We start from the raw sequence: 20,728 nt of genomic DNA, 5'->3' as shown, positions 1-20,728 counted from the left end.
CGAAAGCATCCAGCATGAAAATAATATTAATTAAGTATTGCTGTTTATGATCTTCCATTGCAATGAAGAGTTTCTAACGAAACGAGATGATTCCTTCTTGAAGAAGTTAACTAAAATTTAAAAGAAAAAACTGTGTAAAAGTTTTAATTTATTATTTTTTATTAAAGCCTTCAGGAATTTAAACAAATTTTCTGTACGTGGAGCTTAATTTCTATCCTTTTTTTTAAAAGTTTAATAAGTAACAGAAGAAGATAAGTAAAACTTTCATCCAGGCGAGACAATTGTATAAGAGTTATGGTGTACAAGCCGCAATTCTTTTTCCTCTTTTGCTATTTTTGGTTGTATTGAATAACCTTTGACCTGTACAGTCATTTTTAACAGTCATAATCCACAGTAAAATCTAAGTTATCATCGTATCAAGCTAGAGTTTGTTAGTTTAATCTGTTGTAAGTCTTTTATCATTATTATATTACCGAAATCATCTCATTATTCAAGTAGAATCTCTCCTAGATGTTTCCGGAATTACTTCATAAACTATTTTTAATAGTTTTTAACATAAAAAAATATTAACTTAATTCACCACATATAAAAAGATGAAGCACATTGAAATGATAAATAGTTTCCATTTATTAAAGTTATGTTATACAAAAGATAACCCGTGAATAATAATCATAGTTTAGACTCTCTTCACTTGACAAATGCAGAATTTCTTATAAAATGTCAGAAATATAAGAGAAAAAACAATGAAAATTTAAAGAAAAAAGTTTATTTTTTTTTCCTGTAAATCTTTGTGTTTCTATGTTTACAAACCGTCATAAATTTTGATATTCTCATAAATAGTTTATTTTAAAATATATATTATCTCTTCCAGAATTTTTTCAACATTCAAAACCGTGTCATATATCAATTTTATACATTCCTTATATTGTATTTTCCAGTCATAAACAGAGAAGTACGATTGTCAGTCTGCATTCTCTAATATCGAAACATTGGTTATAATGAAATTAATGATAAATTAATTACCTTTTCGGTACTATTTTTAATCTTTCATTAAACGTGTCACCATTAAATTAGATAACAGCAAACTTAATTGCATTTCCGACAAAGAAAACACATAAACACATGACCAAGATGCATTTACACATGATATTCGTTGTATAAACGTAATAAAAGCTTCATTATTCTATTAGTATTCTATAAAAGCGCTATAGTAATGATTATTCACGTCCGTCTGTATATGAAAAGATTTCATTTAAAGGAAGAAAGATTTAATTCAAATTTTAATGACTATTATAAAAACTTAAGATAATTTTTTGTTAATAGAAAATCTTTTATAAAACTTTGTGAAAATTTATTAAATTCAGTAAAATATATTTATTAATATATTCGAAAGTTATTTTAAGCAAAATCTGAAGCATATTTGATTGAAAGGCGTGTTTAAGTTAGCACTTTATGAGATTAATAGATAATTATTATCAATATACCATAGATAAATGAGGTATCAAGCTCTCTAATAATACTTGTTATCATAGCACATCTCATACTTGTTATGAAGGCATCTCAGACTTATCTAACCCTCTTAAGCATCACTCTTAAAACTTCAGATTGATCAGACACTTACTATACTACACAGGCCTACACACTTCGTTAAATTCTTTTTTAATTTATAAGCTATTTACATATTTTGAGATATTTATTCGTGATAAAATTTAGTACATTACTTGACTTTTATTATATACTTTTATAAATAAATTTTAACTATNTTAAAATTTAGAAAAAATATGCATAATATATTTAGAATTTCTTTAAGTTCTTGAAGAATATATTTACTTTTTAAAAAAATGTTTAAGTTATTGAATAAGAAAGTGGAGTATCTATTAATAGAAGAACTGCATATATCTTTCTTTAAGTATTTTGTAGGTAGATTTATCATATTATTGATTCTAAAATATGATAAAATATTATTTTATACTTAAATAATGCATGATTAATTATTTAAAATGTATTATAAACTATATAAATTTATTACAAAGACACGAAATTAAAAAATAATAATAATAATAAAATTAATTAAAATTTTAATTAAGAAAGAATTTTTAAAGTTATTTTAATGTAAATAAGTCTTTAAAAGGCAAATCAACTTATTGTTATTATTTTATCTTTTATTCTATTTTTACAATTGTCTTCTTTTATGTCGAAGCAGTGTTATAGATGCACACGAAACAACACAATTAACGATTCATTTAATTCTATTGTCAGTGATTAAAAATTAAAATTATTTATTTGTAAAAGTTCATTAAATATTAATCAAAGTCTTGTTTTGACTTTGTTCTTTTGTATAAACTTTGATAATCAGGAACAAGTAGTAATAGTAGTAATAATAATAATATACTAAATATATACCTGTTTGTCTGTATGCAATTGAAATCCGGTCGGTCAATGTGTCAAACTAAGCGTTCATGTGCTTTTCGCATGAGAAATCAAGTATGGCAATCTCTAGTGGATCAACCTTTTCCTATGTAAGAGAAACTACATTTACACTTTACTCTTGTTCAGGTAGAATAGAGTAGAAGAATAAACGGAATTTCCACACATTTGAAATCTCTAGGATTTTTTCCGCTGCATCCATTCGACAGCATTTATTTTTTTTAAAGCAATTGTATCGTCTCTCTAGACGTTAAAAACATTCCAAAATTTATCGATAAAAGTTTATAAATAAGAAATTTTGAACTACACTTTCATGCTTATAAATTCTCTGGAGGTTTTCCTAAATCGTTTCTATATAAAAAAATAAAATATTTTTCAATAGAAAAAAATTTGCAATTCTTTTTTAAATATAAAAAAAATACTTTATAGATCTATATATAAAAAATTCCACGATATTCTATAATATATATATTTTAAATCTGTAAAGTATAGCTTAATTTAATAAATAAAAGTTTCTATATATATTTTTTAATGTCAAACCTCTAAACGAAGGACACTGATGGAAACATAAAAATATACCATTGTTCGAAAGTTATTTGGAAATTATTAAGCAGCAAATTTAAAAAAGTGTAGACCTATAAATTCGCACTGTGTGTCTGTCTACCCTTCCTTAATTTCGAGAACGGTGTTAGATAGATGATAATCGAGAGACCAGATATGAAAATTTGGGGGTAGGAGATCCCGATTAACAATATACGAACTTCCGTTGTAGACCAGAAATAACGTGATTTTAATTCAAAAATTTTCCCCAGAAAGGAGTTACATAGATAACCGGCATGACTTTGATGTTGTGTGGAAAAGTATGATGTACAGGGGCAAGACACTACTAATTTGATATCCAGACCACACATTTTAAAACTAAATAAATTAAAATATGATTAAAATTGCAGCCCGGCATTGTGACAATGTCACAATAATTTTTGCTCGTTTAGTATGCACTTCATAGATAATGTCCGTCGTTTATAGATGGCCGTTATTATAGATTTGACTGTATTTATAAATTTGAAAATGTTTTTAAAATTAAAATAAAATTTAGAATATTTTATATCATCGTAATAAATGTATTCATTATATCGAAACTTGTAATACTATATTCGTGTTAAAATTTTATAATGAAGTTCAACTTTTATACAGAAAACATGAACTTTATATCAATATTTGACTGTTTTACAATGAGTTTAAAAATAAAAGCAAGTGTACTATTTCAAATAGAAATAAATATTTTAAAAATTCAATATTCAATAAAATACAGTCGTTTATCTTTTTTATCCAGCAAAAGTTTGTGTTTGATTCTTCTAAAATGGCCATAATTGCGGTAGTCTACTAAAGCAATTTAAATTCTCTAGAGAATTTTAGTTTGGTATTGTACAGTTCGACAGTTTAAGTCGATTCAGTCAGAATATTTGAACGGAATAGTTAAATATTCATCTTTAAAACTTAATAAAATCAAATCATAACACACGAATACATTTATTTTTCTTCTAATATACATCCTAATGGTACATAATAAATAGTTTAAGAACTTTTAACGATATTATAATGTTCACATCGCAAAATTTACATACTTTAAGATATTAGTAAAATGCATTTTACACATTTTTATTTTATGGCATTTGAAAATTTGGAAGTTTTTTTACATTGCTGTAAAGTCGAGAAAACAAGAAACAAAAAATAAAATATTTTTCTACGAAGAGAAATCTATTTTCCAATGTTTTAAAAAAAATTACACGTCATAAAAATCACAATAATAAACTGCATAACCGTAGCTAAAGGCAATCGAAGGAGAGAAAATTGCTAGAAAAGCTTTTCCACCAAAGACATAATTCCAATTTGATATCTTTTCAGGTCCTCCAGAGCTAGTGAAGAGTTGTCGAATAACCAATCAAACAACCACTTCTTTCACGATTATTTGCGAACCAGGATACGATGGAGGGCTTAAACAACAGTTTTACTTAGAAGTATATACTTCGGCTGACAAACATCTTCTGACTAATTTAACATCTGCAGACGTCCCACTTTTCGATGTATCGAATTTACCATCGGGTACAGCATTTCTTTTGATGGTTTACTCCAATAATGCCAAGGGTAGAAGCAATTCGGTAGCATTGATGACTAGTACATTACATCCGGCAGAAAGAAGAACAGGTGACAAAAATTTGATTCCATTATTACTGCTCTAACTTAATATTAACACGCCTGTATCGCATTACTAAATTGAAGAGTAGAAAAATAAATATTTTTATTTATTTCTAGGATATTGGATACGAATTATTATCGATAATATATAATTTTCACTTTATTCTATTTCTTTATTTCTTCCAGCCGATAGAGAACATCCGACTGTTAGTCCGATATTGGGATTGTTAATTGGAGTTGTTGGTGCTCTAGTATTGGTTGCTATAGCTGTAGTAGTTGTGATGAAAGTTCAAGGAAAGGATTCCGATCCAGGTAATGTATCCGAGTAAATCCAATAAATGATTTATTTCGCTGGTTTTTATTTATTCAGAGATCAATTCACTATTTCATGCTTGTATATAAAAGTCTTGTCAGTTTGCTTCTAACGAGCTAACAAGACTTCTTACCAACTCATATCAATTTCTAGTATAGTTATAAAAGAAGATTATTTTATTTGTAAGATTCTAATAAGAAAAATAAATGAAATGTTATATTTTCAGCTACTTTTATGATAGAAATTTATCTCTTTCATATTATATGTTTTATTCAATAAAATATTATTAAAATACAACGTTTATCATATCATATTTAAGTAGATTTAATGTATTTTTAAGCAGGAAAAAAATCCGCTTATAAAAATGTTTTCACATAATTTTTATTTTTTTTATTATATAAAAATATTTTTTTCGTGTCTCTCCGTTGATGGATATATTTATTTAGAGCAAAATTTCTACAGGATTTGATCTTATCCTAGGGAAAACAAATGATTTTTTTTGTTATTTTATTTATAAATACTAATGCTGTAATCCTCTTGGTAAACTTTTAACTATAAGAGATTATTCTGAATCCGTTATAACAATATGTGCTGTTTATTTACGAGAAAGAATACAGAAAAAAAAATAATATATAAATCAAATCCATTTTTTTCTTTGTTTTCGGACATTTTAGATCAAGAAATCTGTAGCTTCTGATCCAAAATAGTCTGAATGACTTTAAGTCACTCTTTCGAACAATTGTTTCTTTAGAGATTTACAAGAAAGTTGGTAACAGGAGATAAATGCGGTACTTTCGTTTCTCTCGCCTTAACTCTGAAAATAGGATTTAGTACAAACCAACAAATCAGAATGCAAGTCCTTTGACAGCATATATCCAACTATACTTGGATTTCTCTACTGGTTCTGTATTTACTTAAAACGGAATCAAGAAAACCTTTTCCTGAATTGCTTGGCATCAATATCACCACCTGGGAAAAAGGACAAACACAGCTGAAGCATCCTTTTGTTTGCTACCAATTTCGAATTCTCTGTCGTCTCTCTAAAATATGATTTTTTTTTCTCCCTTGGTCTGTGTAGAAGTTATAATACTATAAAACATTGAATTTATATTTTAATATTTTCAGAAAGAAATTTTAAAATGTTAAAAGCGTATGNAAAGAAAGAAAAAAAAATTAACGAGAAACGTTTGCTTCTTCTCTATCTAGGAAGGGACATTTTGTTTGTTTTCTTGATGTTTATCCAATTTCTTTGTTTTGGTGTTTTGGTGAATCTCCGACTTCTCTTTCTTACCGAACAATAATCGAGTCCACCCAAAAGAAAATTACTCTTGACATTGTAATTATCTAACAACCTCTTGTATTCGCCATCTTTTAAAGGAAAAATCCAAACAAATAACTCATTAAGCAAAACGTAATTGAAAGCAAAAGACCCAATTTACAAGGGAATTAATTCATTTACAACTCTTAATCAAAAATATTATATTCTTTTGACGTACAGTGTACGTGTGTACTACTAAACTATTAATTTCGACTACAAGAAAAATGTTTAAAAATATAAGAAAGTTATCCTTTTTTATTTAAACAATTAATAATAATAATAGTTAAACAAAAGAAAATTACAAATTGTGGTAATAAAATAATTATCCTTTTATCTTAAAAAAATGAAGAATTGTATGGTTTTTTCTCTTCTTTTTTTTTTAAATCTTATGCTGGAAGATTATATATTTGGCAGAGATTGTTAAAATTCTTTTCTACTTAACAAATGATGGAAGTTGGAAACTCTGTGGTCCCTCTTGGTGCGTAAAGATGCCTGAGGCAAACATCATAACAAAGAAGAGACTGCTTTGCATTTACTTTCTCAGATAACGATTGACTGAAAAATTTCCTACCATTTTTTTTTTTATAGAAATGGGTTTTATCTCTTCTTCTTTTTAAAACTTGATATCTTTTATTATTATTTTCTCTTTTGATAATGAGATAAACTTTTGATATTTTTAAAGGTATTTAAATAAATTCGTTTTTACCCCCTCTCTTCGTTAAATTAAGAAATTAAGTTTAAGTTTCTATAGCGGTTTAACCAACCGGTATCTCGCGAGCCCTTTTGTAATCCCTAACTGTATTGTTTCTTAATGATGTTTCTCTTCCAATGTGATAAAGGTTGAGATGCGATGTTCTAGATGAATAATTCTGCTCAATATTAATGATTAGATAATCGAAACAAAGGCTTACAACAATAACAAGAACTAAATAAACTAACTTTAGATAATTTAGAGGAAAAGATAATTAAATTTGCATTATTAATTTTCTTAGTTTCCTCTAATTATAGAATTAGGAAGTTGGCATGAATAGTCAAAAATTAAATTTAGTTTTCGATCGTATAATTTTATAAAATTTTAAGTTAAATCGATCGAATATTTATAATTATAAATAGGATTAATTTAAGGAAAATAATATACAAATTTTTTTTTTCCTTCAATTATTTACGAAGATTTCAATAATACTTCAAATAAGTATAAAGCCGATAATATCGTCATGAGAATTGTTTTAACTTATTGAAATTAATTAAATTTTAAAATTTGGATTAATTTAAAATACTGAAAAATCTCTTTAAAATGTTCAAATTTCAAATTACTCAAAGATCTTAGGAAATATAATTCTTTAATTTATTATTAAGTTTGTTAGATATAATAATAATAATAATGATAATAACTTTCGAAATTTAAATGAAAATATTCAATTAAGTATATTTAATGCAGAAATTTGTAAAAACAATAAGTAAAATTAATTATAATTTTTAAATATATTTTTATATCGAATTTAAATTTGTGTAAAGCATAAATATGTTTCGAAGTAAATTAAAAAATAAATAAATAAATAAATAAATAAAGAAGAAAGAAAAACGTTTATAAAATATTCTAAAAAATTATACATAATAATAGTTTATTTATCGTTTGATTAAGTATTAAAACTCTTAGTAGATATAAGAAAAGGGATATTTATAAGAAAAATAACTTGATTAGTCATTATATATTTATGTAAAAACATTAATTAATAAATTGATTTAATTAACCCTTTTTATTATCGTCTTGATTGAGCTGTATATAAAGTAATATTATAAGATATAAATAGGAATTTGTTGACTTGTCTAAACACTTTAAACAAGCAGACAAATTCTAATTTTTGTAATTACTCCTTATTAATAAACTTTGTTACTCCTTGTTGCAAGGAGTAACAAGGTTTACTAAGAAGTAGGTTTACTCTTTAAATAAAATAAAATATATCATATATTTTTTTTACAAAATATAAGCATAAATAAATAAATAAAAGTAACGAAAACAAAAAAAAAAAACATTTCAATTATTTCGAACTAAATCACTAAGTTTGTTTCCTCCTTTTCGGTAAAGTACCAATAAAATTTTCAATAAGATCAAAACAGATAGCTTGACAGAATCGATCAGATAAGACATACGTTCCACATAATAGAAAGAAATAGCTAAAACATTCTCGTATTTTCAGTCATTCCAGAATACCAAGCCGTTTTCGGCGGAAAAGTAGTACTACCATGCAATGTCAGTATCCGTACAGTCGAAGAAGATATTTCCATCATCCTTTGGTATAAAGGCGACTTCGGAGTACCAATCTACACCTTAGATTCCAGAAAGAGTACACTTCAAAATGCCAAACATTTTCCAAGTACGGAATTGGATTCCAGGGCACATTTCGACGTGACTTCAAAAATTCCTAGATTGGTTCTAGACCCGGTCAAAATAGAAGATGCCGGTGAATACAAGTGCAGGGTAGATTACAGGCGATCGAGGACAGTACTCAGGCGTCTAAGACTTCGAGTCATAGGTAACGTATACATATATTTTTTTATCAATTTTGTATTCCTCTGTCGATTGCGGTTTATGTTTAATGTTAAAATTCACCTAGAGTTTACTTACAGTATAAAACTTGTATCCTGGGTATCGGTTTAGAAGGGTCAACCATCATATTTTATTTTATTTTTTTATTTTTTTTTTAGTTTTTAAGTAAAGTTTTCCAAGAGTGCTTTTTAAGCACCAGAGATAGAATGGAATACAAAATGAAGGAAACAATTGTATGTTAGCTTTTGTAAAAGAGCTCTTGTTCTCCTTATCATCGATGCGAAAAGAAGTAATTTTTTTTTTATTCTTCTTATTTTTTTTATCTAGGATCAGCAAAATTTTCGGTTGTTCAACAATTTATGGTTTTTCTCTGGTAGATTTTTACTACTTTTAGAATATTGGTTTCTTCTCTTCAATCGTCGACGAATTTCGTATTTGAGGTATCCTTGGTAAATATGTAACAGTAAGATTTCTGAAAAAGTCGTTAAAAATGTGCATCTGGATATGTACGCCCCGCTTATCGTATGAGACTGATAAGAATATTCTTTTTTTTAAAAAAAAATCATATTTTGTTGCCTCCTATCTGGAAAATATGCATATCCATCACTTTAATATTTTCTTAAACAGTTAAGATATATATATATAAATAAATTCCTTAAAAAAAAAAAAAAAAAAACAAAAATGCAATGCTAAGTTTGGCCATCTCTCAGCGTAAAAAATTAGTCATTAAATTATAATATACGAATGATATTTAATTAAGAAATAATTGTAAAATTTATTATTCGATCGATACTTTAACGAAAACACAATATGTTGTGTGTTGTACGGAACTTTTAAGAAAAAAAAAAAATTTATTATCTTGTACTTCGCATTTTAATAAAACTTTGCTATCATCGATTTAATGTTTGTGTCTTAATTAATTATGGTAAATTGTGGGAAGAAACGAGAGTCTCGACTGTTATTAAAATCTTACAGACTTTCCTCGAATGGCTCCATCTTTCTGTGTTATAAAACTTGCAAAGTTGTTTTATGCTTCCAATATTCTTCTTAATGTTAACGCGCTTTTAATGAAACAATTTCTGTTTTTGATATTTTTCGAAAATAACTTTCGATCTAAATATCCTTTTCTATTAATTTTCTACTTCAAAGATTTGTTATTAAACAAAAAAAAAAGAAATATAATTTAAATAAATATTTTAATCCAGTTCGTATATAATGCGCAACTTAGCAACTGAAACTTGTTTTTTTTTTCTCCTTCTATTCTATTGATTTTTCAAATTGAATTTTTTTTTCTAATTTTATAAAGTCAACGATATTTAAATTAGATTTTTTAAAATGTATTATAAGTTTTAATTTTGTTTATGGTCTGATGGATAAGTTAAAAGTCAAAGTTTTTACCAATGATAAATTAAAAACCGTAATTAAAATGTCAAGAAATCGAAGGAGAAAAAATTAATTTTATATTCAATAATAAGTAAAAATTTTAATTTATTTACTATTTAGTAAGATTTTTATTTAATATATATATATTTTTTTATGTGAGAGGATAAAAAATGACAAGTTTTGTTGATTTATTTCGTATATTTACGTTATAAGACATTATATTTTTAATAATATAAATAATTATTTTATAATTTCTATATATAATCTTATTAGAAAATCATTAAAAAAAATGTTAATTTTTAATTTTATAAAATATTTAGTACCACCCAATGATGTTATTATCAAAGATGAACACGGGCAGAGGATGAGAGATATCATAGGCCCTTACGATGAAGGATTTTATTTAATATTAATATGCGAAGCTGAAGGTGGTAAGTATTTTAAAAAATTTGTTTTAATTAAATATTGAATTAATAATTACATTAAATATATTTAATTCTTTTAAATTGAATTAATGTTTGTTGCAATAACGATTATTTATTTAAAAATTGTCAAAGTTTTACTTATTTATTTAATAGGACAATTTAATGGGAGTAAAAATATAAATTGCGTTTAGAAATTGCACTGTAAAAATCTTTTAAACAAAATACATTTTTTACTTTTATAGCTTCACTTATTGCTGAGTTACTTACTTCAGTTATAAGTAATGTTCTCGTAATTTATGATTAGAAAAAATAAGAGGAGGAGAGGAAAGTAATATTTTCTAAAAACTCACAAACAACATTATCCGTTATAGCTACTTAGTTTTTGTGTAATTCTGTAACATCTGTCAATAACAGACGGACAACGGACAAATGCATTTAGTGTACTTACACGAAACATCTGTTACAGGTTCACCACCTCCTTCAGTTACCTGGTGGAGAGGGTCTACATTACTAGATGACAGCTACAAACCAACAGTTAAAGGTGTCGTCAGGAACGAACTGACTCTTAAGAATTTACAAAGATCTTTCCTTATGGAAGTTTTCTCTTGTCAAGCATCCAACACAAACTTAACGGTTCCAAAGACTAGTTCTGTCATCCTAGATCTTAACTGTAAGTTTAATAATAAAGAAAATCATTAAATAATCATTACTTTCATCCGCTCCATATAATTTTATAAATTAATATATTAAAAAATAATCAATTTAATCTTAGTACCTTTCTACTTCTAAAGATATTTTTGGTGTAATAAATGTGAGGAGGAAGAATCACATTGATAGAATTTCTAGAATACTTGGCATTTTGCCCTGAATTCTTTTGGACTTAAGCCATTTTTGACTTCCTCACTACCTTTTACTGTTAAGGTAGATAGAAAATGAAAAAGGAAAAAGAAAAATGAAGATGTTTATATGTGATAATCCGTTTGTTCTATACGTTACAGTGAAGCCACTCGAAGTGTACATCATCGAATCGAATCGACCCGTATCAGCTGGACAGGAAGTAAAATTAGTTTGTGAAAGTACCGGTTCGAGGCCTCCCGCACATTTATCGTGGTGGAAGGACGGCAAGAAGCTAGAATCGTACAAGGAGAGCGTGTCAGATGATGGAAACATCACCACCAGTTTGCTAACATTCACACCTTCTGTTGACGACAACGGGAAATCTTTGTCTTGCAGAGCAGACCATCCGACGTTGCCAAATAGTGGAATTGCTGATAGATGGTTACTCAATGTACACTGTGAGTCTTATAGTGTCAAAATAATAAATTTCTACTAATCTATCTGAATTTTCTTCACGACAAGCTCGTGACGATATCAGATACACCACCCGAGACTTTTTATTGATATAAATGACTTTTCTACTTAGTTCGTGTCTAAACGTCACATTTCAACAACAATATTTGAAGAAATGGGTTTTCCCTGTCGTTTCTCTTTTTACCACTTTAACCGAAACGAAAGGGTGTCTCGAAAATAAAAAAAAAGCACACAAACACACACAAAAATACAGTTCGATCCTGTTTATTTAAAACAAAAGACAAATTCTCGCTGAAGAAAAGATTGCCAAATATAATATACACGAGAAGAAATGCAAAAAAAAAAAAAAAATTAAATATACATCTTAAACCTTGAACATCATTTTAAAAAAGTTCTATTCCGTATATTAATTTAAGGAATAGAACTTTCTTTTAATGATGTTCAAGGTTTAATATTAAATTTACAAGCTTTAAAAACATTTCCCACAATATTTCTATTTTAAAAAAAGGAATTTAACTTTCTTACAGCGAAAATATTGACTATATTTGTGTATTCCAGATGCGCCCATATTGAATTTAGCACTTGGAGCAAATATATTGAGATCGAAAATTAAAGAAGGTAGCGACGTTTACTTCGAGTGCAACATTAAAGCAAATCCTAGAGTAACAGAATTGGGATGGATTTTCGATGGTAAACCACTCTTCAGCAATACGAATCCCGGAATAATAATGATTAATCAGTCACTTGTATTACAAAAGGTGAAGAAGGATCATCGCGGTCATTATAGATGCATCGCATCCAATTCGGAAGGTGAAGGAAAGAGTAAAGATGTACAACTTGAAGTTCAGTGTAAGTAAATAATGTATACGTGATAAGGAAACTTTTTTGCAATAATTCATTTTTTTACATTGATAGATATACATTGATAGACACAGTTACAGGAGGGCATGCACGAAAGAAAGAAGAAATTTGCTGTAAATGGTTGACAGTTTTGATTTATGTGCAACTTTACCTTGATCAATTTTATGAAACTGAAATTTACTGTGTCATAAATTCGGGTCAGGCGACAGTATAATATACCGGACACTTCTTATAGGCCTCTAAGGTATCCTCGCCTATTTGATGAATGGGTCATTTTCAAACATGGCAAACAGACAGTTTCTATAGTTTTTATAACAAAAACTATGACTATTTTTTCTATAACAGCAAAAAATATTCAGCGAACTCTATATTTTACTAATGACCCGTTAATTATTTCGTATTAAATTCGTATTAAATATGGAAGGAATTCCTCCCATACTACAAGTATGGGAGGAATTCCTTCCATACTATATAAGTCCTGATTAAAAAGGCCCAAGAAGGCAAAGAATAATTTAAATTTTGATTTATTAAAAATAACCATTAAAATATTACATACACACGACAGTTTATCCAATTTACCATATATCTTTAAAAATTACATAAGCACGTACATTTGTATATTATATAAAGGATTTGTATATATATAAATGTAAAATATGTGTTTTATTTATTAATAAATTCATTCAACAATGTAAATAAAAGAAAAATAGAAAAAAAGGAGAGAAGCTTTTGTAACTTAAAATTAGATCTAAAATGAATAATGTTTCTTTCTTTCTTATAAAAATTCGTTTTCGTTAAGCAAATTCAATATAAAAGAGAAAAATTCGTTTAAGTTCTGTTTGTGACTGCGATTTAACTTTTCGTTTTTCATCTACAGTATATATGCCTTCATTATTTCACCATTACCTCAGATGGAGAGATCCGTCATTCTTGTAAAAAGAAAAGAAAAAAAAATTTAATAGAAACGAAGAAGACAGCAAAATAGGAAAAAAAAATTTAGATCTAGTTTTTAGAAGTCCAATTTTTGCATTTTGTAAAGGAAACAAATTATTCTCCTTGTAGGTTTGCTTTTTAATTATTTTTATTCCGACTTTTTTTACTTGTACTTAAAAAAATATTTATTATTGTTAATGTTACTTCAGACGGTATAATGAACACAAAAAGCATCTAAAATATTACGTATAAAAGCTACATTTTTTACATAATTACTTCTTTAGGAATGTTTTCATTTCCGCTTCATATCATATTAATTTTTCTCTTCATCCCCTTCCTCTGAAGCAACAATCAACATACGTCAACACTTAAGAACTTAATTAAAATTAGCTTTCTACATTATCGTGGTGTTTAAAAAATGTTTTATTTATCCGTAAAATGTTTTTAAACATCATTAAGTGATAAAATAAAATAATTTTATTTGTATTTCTTTCTTTTGTAGATGCGCCAGTCTGCAAAGAAGGACAAAAGATACTTTATGGAATTGGTAGAGATGAAACTGTAAATGTGTCGTGTGAAGTGGAAGCTGATCCAGATGAAGTCAGCTTCAGGTGGTTATTAAATAACACGGCAGAGACTGTAGAAATTAGAAAATTTACCACTAATGGAACTATGAGTACTGTCAAATATAATCCTAAATCTATGATTGGATATGGTGGTTTATACTGCTGGGCAAGAAACGAAATAGGAGTTCAGAAAGAACCATGTATATTTAGGATGCTTCCAGCCAATTACTTATAAATTATTTTTTTTTATACACAGCGTCAGCCTTTTCCTCTGGAGGCCGGATGGTCGAGAGGCCAAGGTGGCAGCCCACCGCTCTGAGGGACCCGGGCTCGAAACCGAACGGGTCGAAAAATCCTCAGGAATTTTTCGGGGGGTGGTCNAACAATTACAAAAGCTTTTTAAAAGAAAAATTATTTGCTAAAGAGGTGTAAAGTTTTATATATTAAAAATGTAATTTAAACACACCTTTACAACTGTATTATATATATTTTAAAAGTAGAAATTTTGTGACTTCAAACGATCGTTATAACTTTCTAGAGAAAATGTAATTTTGACATGAAAGCTGTGTTTAGATATTGTAAACTATAATTAACGAAGTACGGAATTCTCATTAGAATCTTACTGTTCAGAAGCTCTATTAGCTTAGTTTTCCTTACGGATCAATGAATAGTCTTGGAAATGACTCGTTTGTTTAGATCTATGCAAATCCTTTTCTTCTCCTGTAAATAGATTTAGACAAGCAAACTTCTATTACTTAAAGCTACTTATGCAAAGAAGTTGATAATTACAAATAATTGTTGAGTACTTTTCATAAATCTAAATAGGAATTTGGTAACGAAGATAAACGCGAAAACCATAAATTTTAATTCCATTAAATCAAACTTTACTAAGCTTCTATAAATTTTAAAACTTTACTAATAAAAATTTCAAATGTAAATCTTGTATATGTGAATATCCTGTTGAGAATTAAATTTTATTTATCAAATAGGAAAGACTTTTAGCTTTGTTAATTTATATATTTTATAGAATTTCTATTTATTAAAAATTTTATTAATAAATATTTAGTTTGTTATTTTGTATAAATATATAATTAAATTTCTATAAGTTAATTGTAAGAGAGATATATAATTTAATTTTAAAAATTCGAAATGTGAAACATTGTTGCTCACGTTAACTTATAAATGTCTTAGTAAAATTAATGTAAAAACTTAGTAAAGAGCTGAGAATTAATGGATGTAGGATGATGAATATAAAGCAAACCTTTATATTCATCATCCTAGAGAAGATTTATGATGATAAATTACGTTAATAATAATAATAATGCACCTAAAAAGCTTTAAGATAATTTGTTCTCATAAATCTGATTACCGTTTTAATTGTGTTTTAATTTGTTCTAGAATGAGCTTATAAAACACTAGATATTGAAGTCGAAGAGCTGAAAAACAAGCTTTTTTTTATAAGCTAATAAATCTACACATGAATCCATGAGAATTCCTGGTGCTCTTAGGAATTTTTCATAGATAGATTCTTTTTTTTTACTAATTTTTGGAAAACTGAGCGTTGTAAATAGTTGCGTTAATATTATTTTGAATTTTATAGATTAACATTAACAATAAAGAATGTTCTCCTGTTAAACGTTACTCAAATTTTATAAATTTTATGCTGTTGTTGTAATTAAAGCATTAAAATTTAGTTCCAGAATTATTATTATCTTCAATCTTAAGTATATTATGATGGTATATTAAATATTTTTGATGCTCTCGAAGTGCATTATAATTCCATTATTATTCAATTTATTTTCTTAACGTTAAAGTGGATCGAATGATCTGTCGATATTTGGAAAATAACTACAATATAATAACAATAATTAAGATTTTTATAGTAATAATATAATTCAAAATTACAGTTTAATATTTTTCTTTTAAAATTTTAAAACTAAAAAATACAACTTAAAAAATTTATATTAGACGTCAAAAAAGAAATGTTGGAAAAATTTATTATTTAATATATGAATATGCCCATATCATTTAACGCAGCGATAACTTTAATAAAAATTCGCTCCTGAAGGTGTAATTTCCCTTTCTGTATAATATATAGGGTAAATTCCCTACTGGAACCAGAGCCATAACTTGGAAGATTAGGGAAGCGTTGCCTTTTTCACATTTCTTGTTCTGTATTATTTAGACAGTCTATTCTGCAGAATCATCGTCAGATTCGTTCAATGTTTCTCTTCGGTGCCACCGAAATCTCCATAGAGAAGGCTTTCCTTCCATTCGATGCTTTGTCTGCATTATCTTGACAAATGCTTTTTCTTGAAGAAACTTTTCTNATTTTATTTAAATATTTTATTGATGGCTTTTATCAATAAATAATGTATAAACAGTTTTTTAATACAGTTTCTATAACTTAAAATTCGATAAGTCTTTTATAATAAGATGTTTGTAAGATAAAATCTTTGTGTTTATATGTTTTAAAATAGGAAAAATTTTAAACATATTTCAATTTTGAAATAAATCTTTTATTTTTTTTCTTTAAAATTCATTTTTATTCACTTCTATTCTCTTGATTATCCCAGTAGACGTCATTGTAGAAAAGATATGTTACAGTAGTAGTATTCTAAGATAAAGATAAATTGTATCTTCAGTGGTAAGAATAAGGCGTATAATGTCAAAAATATACAAAGTTTCTTGGTTTATTTTAAATATTTTAAAGACTATTTCTCTTTGTTGTAGAATATATATTTTTAAATAGGATTTTCTAAAGATTTTTGGCAAAGAATTTTAGATAAAGTATCAATTACACGTAAAAAAATACCGTAGAAATCTTATTTTTCTTATTTATTTTCGAATTCATAGCATCACTTTATCCAAAACTTATTTCACGAATATCTTAATAAGAAAATTTAAACTTATATTTCGTAAAAACAAATAGGAATGTATAGTACAGTATAACAATTTAAAATAAATACGATTAAATTTTCTTTAAAAAAAATTATGAATTCATTTGCTTAGATTAGAAAACTGTCTCGAATTCTTTTCGAAAAGTAAATCGTGATTTAATTTTTTTTTTTAAATCACGATTTATGAGTCAAGGAAATCAGTATTCGGCTTCTTCTACGTGCACACAGCATCGACAGAGAAGCCAATTTTCAGGGGTAATTACGACAAATCTAGCTCGCATCTGGGTGTAAAGTACTATCGCTATAGCATAACGTATAAAGAGGATTTCCTCCAAGCGGATAACGTCTGTCTGGAAGAAATCGTTACAAATTATAACCTTCATTAAATGTTCTGTCCTATAATGTAGAGAACATAATTATTACTCTTTCACACATTCCCAAATGACCCAATACTCTTGATACGTATACTAAATTATCAAATGTATTTACTTAAGTTAGTTTGATAAGATATTGTTTTTTATGTAGTAAAAAAAGAGATTAATCTTTTATTTTACAACGTTTTGTAAATACATTTGCAGCTTAACGTTAATAAATTAAAAATAAATAAAGAAAGAACTTCTAACGAATTTTTTAATCGTGTCACGAGTTAAATTTTAAAAGAATCTGTTAAAAATGTTAATACAAATCAAAGATAAACTATAACTTTCTTGTTGATAAAAATCTATTTGATAAGATAAAAATTTAAAGTTTAAAATTGTATTATCGATTTTATTTAATATAAATAAATTTTTTTAAAGATATTTCTACAATAAGTGGAAGATCGGAAGGATTAGAAAGGCAAAAACCTCTAGAAACAATATTTTCCTCCCTAGGAACAGGATTAAGTTCGGACATAAAAATGTCAAACGTCAGAAGAGAAAAATATAGAGTAACTTTAAACAGCATTAACTAATGATACGATATCAAAATTTAAATAATATATATATATACATATATACACAGCATATATCTCAACATTTATCAATTTTTATCTTCTAGAATAACGATGATATCATCTATGCGGAATTATCCTTAACTAATGTTCCTCAATCAGAAGTCATTAGCAAGTTTTCTCCTTCAGAATACGCGTCGATAGACTTCAGTAAACAATCTACCATTACTTCACCCACTTCGTTGGGAAGTGAAGATGACACCATCGAAGTAACGTGCGAAAGTCCATTAGTTAATAATTTAAAAAGAAAACAATGGGTATGTAAATTTTTATTTAAATTTTTTTACTTATTAATTACATTATCTATATTCCATTTTTCTTTTATTCTTATAGAGTAATATTACTAAAATAGGTCAGATCAATATTAAAAGTTTGCCTGATAGAGTCCTCCACATCATACACACACACCAGTATAAAAATTTCTTATATTGAGGCTCTACTATTTTTTTTTACTTTTTATTTTATTTTATTTTATTTTTTTTACTAGTCTTTCTATTTCGCAACATTGAATTTTGTTCCAGTTGAAAGCATTCTTCCTAGATATCCTTTCAGGCGAAAGTATCGCCGAATCCACTTTGTAAACCATGTATTATTGGTAACCATTTAGTGAATTTTCTTATTGAGAACCGATATAAGCTATGAATATTTCTTCTATTCAATATAACCTATGAATTTTTTTATCATCCTTCAAAAAATGTACCTATAAAAAAGATTTTTTCAACTAGATAATAAAATTTATACCAATAAAAAAATTATTTTCTTTTTATTCTTTCAATTAACAATATATATATATATTTTTTTTAATTGAAGCTCATCAAAAGTTAGTCTCATTTGTTCTTGTTTTAGTCATTTAATCAAATAAAAATTTTTTAAAATTAAATATTAATATAATTTTTATTTCTTTCTTTATTTATATTGATTTTTTATCTTGTGAAAGAAGCTNTGAAACCTCCTATAATTTTTCATCAAATTTATCATGAAAAATAATCTTTTAAATAAATTAACTGTTTTTATATAAAAATATAATTTATTAAAGATAGGAAAGTACTTCACAAAATTTATTAATGTCTGTTTGTTTGTTTGTCCATCAAAACTTGTACTTAAACTTGCAATATCCTTTATACCATATGATAATTTTGTAAAATGTAGTAAACTTTTTATATAAAAAATAATGATAAAATTTATACATATGCTAGAAGAATTAGTTTGTTTCTAAATTTACTATTTGTTTTTTTTTCTTTTAATTATTAAGAATTTTCTTAATAAAATAACAAAATTGTAGAGTTATGCTAAAATAAATTTGTTATATTGCAAAATAAATATTTGCTAAATGGATAAATACAAGTTTTTAAAATGAAAGTAAAATAGCTATTTTTATTCCACATTTTTATACAGATTTATTTATTTTAAGAAAGTTTTAATGATGTAGAATTTCGGATTAATAAGTTTTTCTTTCTTATAAAAGTTCTTCTTTTATAAAGAAACTCTCTAAATGAAAATCTTTTTTTTTTCCTTCCCCTCTTCTCTTCCTTTTCCGAAATTTTAAGAAAGAAAAGATTACATCCTGTAAATAATGGCTGATTAAGCTGCAAATAAATAGAACTCTTTTATGAAAAAATTAGATTACAAAGATGTTGAACAAAGAACTTCTGCATAGAGGAACTTAGTAAGAGGGAAACACATTAAGCTCATTTTCTTGGAAATTTCTGTTGTTTACTGTTCCTGAACACGCTTTCAATCAGTTTTAGCAGACAATATCCTCTTTTATTGAGAACATTTTTCCAATAATCATAATTAAAATTTTTTATAGCAATAACTTTATTGTTATTTTTTGACTATATTTTAGTTTTTCATACTTTACTGTAAGATTTACATTAATATTGTCATTTGCATTAGTTGCAGATTAGGAAGGGAAGTTTAAAGTTGGCATTCTAATTGACAAATGAGAGGAATAAATTTTGTTTATGATTTTTAAATCAAGTAAATTTCTAAAATTATCCTTGGAAAAGTTTTAACGTGTGAATAATCAAAGATAATAATATAATAAAGATGTTATTTTTCAACAATTATATCTTTTCTACATCTAAATAATACAATGAAGTGCCTTTTATATCAGGTGTTTTTGCTTTTCTTAATTAAAAGCATTTTATGCATGGGAAATTGTGATAAAGTATTTTGTTCTTTATAATTTACTAATGAAAAATTAAAGTAAATTTCTATTATAGAAGATTTAAATTACTGATCTAATTTAAAAAGCAATGAGAGAACTGTTTATTGAACCAGAAAACAATAAGTAATTAACTGTACTGATTATTACAAGAAAGATTTCCAGTAACTTGAAAAGTTACTGGAAATCTTTCTTGTAATTTTCTTTAGTTAGTTGTTGAAAAATAATCTTCATTATTACATAAGTGCACTTTTACTCTTTTTCATCACATAATTATATTATTTCTTGTATCTATAAAACAACAAAAATATCAATTTATTAAATTATAATTCAAGCAATAAACACTAAAATATTGTTAAAATAAATTATTTATGTTTTAAGCGCCAGTC

General features: G+C 26.3%; 3 protein-coding genes across 7 annotated transcripts in view; all 3 read left to right on the top strand.

The window, feature by feature from the left end:
* The window catches only part of LOC111636439 (hemicentin-2-like), a 146,901-nt gene extending 141,768 nt beyond the window's left edge, over positions 1 to 5,133 (top strand). For all 5 annotated transcript variants that reach the window (XM_023381699.1, XM_023381706.1, XM_023381695.1 and 2 more), the window contains 2 exons: positions 4,333 to 4,632; positions 4,810 to 5,133. In XM_023381699.1, coding sequence (XP_023237467.1) covers positions 4,333 to 4,632; positions 4,810 to 4,952 — 443 coding nt within the window. In that variant the 3' untranslated portion in view covers positions 4,953 to 5,133. The remainder of the gene's footprint in view (positions 1 to 4,332; positions 4,633 to 4,809) is intronic.
* Positions 5,134 to 8,448: 3,315 nt separating this feature from the next.
* Positions 8,449 to 14,516, top strand: LOC111636237 (hemicentin-2-like; the record flags this gene model as incomplete). The annotated part of the gene is made up of 6 exons (XM_023381453.1): positions 8,449 to 8,788; positions 10,506 to 10,616; positions 11,077 to 11,280; positions 11,609 to 11,905; positions 12,480 to 12,770; positions 14,218 to 14,516. Coding segments are annotated over 6 exons (1,542 nt in total), but the record flags the coding sequence as incomplete, so codon positions are not given.
* A 3,436-nt stretch (positions 14,517 to 17,952) lies between these two features.
* On the top strand, positions 17,953 to 18,863 carry LOC111636480. The gene is made up of 3 exons (XM_023381741.1): positions 17,953 to 18,109; positions 18,220 to 18,429; positions 18,506 to 18,863. The coding sequence occupies exons 1-3, from the start codon at positions 18,080 to 18,082 to the stop codon at positions 18,602 to 18,604; spliced, it is 339 nt and encodes a 112-aa protein (XP_023237509.1). The 5' UTR covers positions 17,953 to 18,079; the 3' UTR covers positions 18,605 to 18,863.
* The last annotated feature ends 1,865 nt before the right edge of the window (positions 18,864 to 20,728 follow it).

Source organism: Centruroides sculpturatus, unplaced genomic scaffold (assembly GCF_000671375.1).
Source record: "Centruroides sculpturatus isolate CEXI.00-Female unplaced genomic scaffold, Cexi_2.0 scaffold158, whole genome shotgun sequence".
NCBI classification, from domain to species: Eukaryota; Metazoa; Arthropoda; class Arachnida; order Scorpiones; family Buthidae; genus Centruroides; species Centruroides sculpturatus.
The sequence above is the reverse complement of the archived record's forward strand: the minus strand, read 5'-3'. Positions and strand labels throughout refer to the sequence as shown.

Excerpts from the sequence above, each read along its gene's own strand:
- LOC111636480 (XM_023381741.1), top strand. The coding sequence starts at position 18,080 with ATGTCAAACGTCAGAAGAGAAAAATATAGA. Across the intron at positions 18,110-18,219 it reads TCAGAAGAGAAAAATATAGA|AATAACGATGATATCATCTA; the intron begins GTAACTTTAAAC and ends TTTATCTTCTAG. Across the intron at positions 18,430-18,505 it reads ATTTAAAAAGAAAACAATGG|AGTAATATTACTAAAATAGG; the intron begins GTATGTAAATTT and ends TTATTCTTATAG.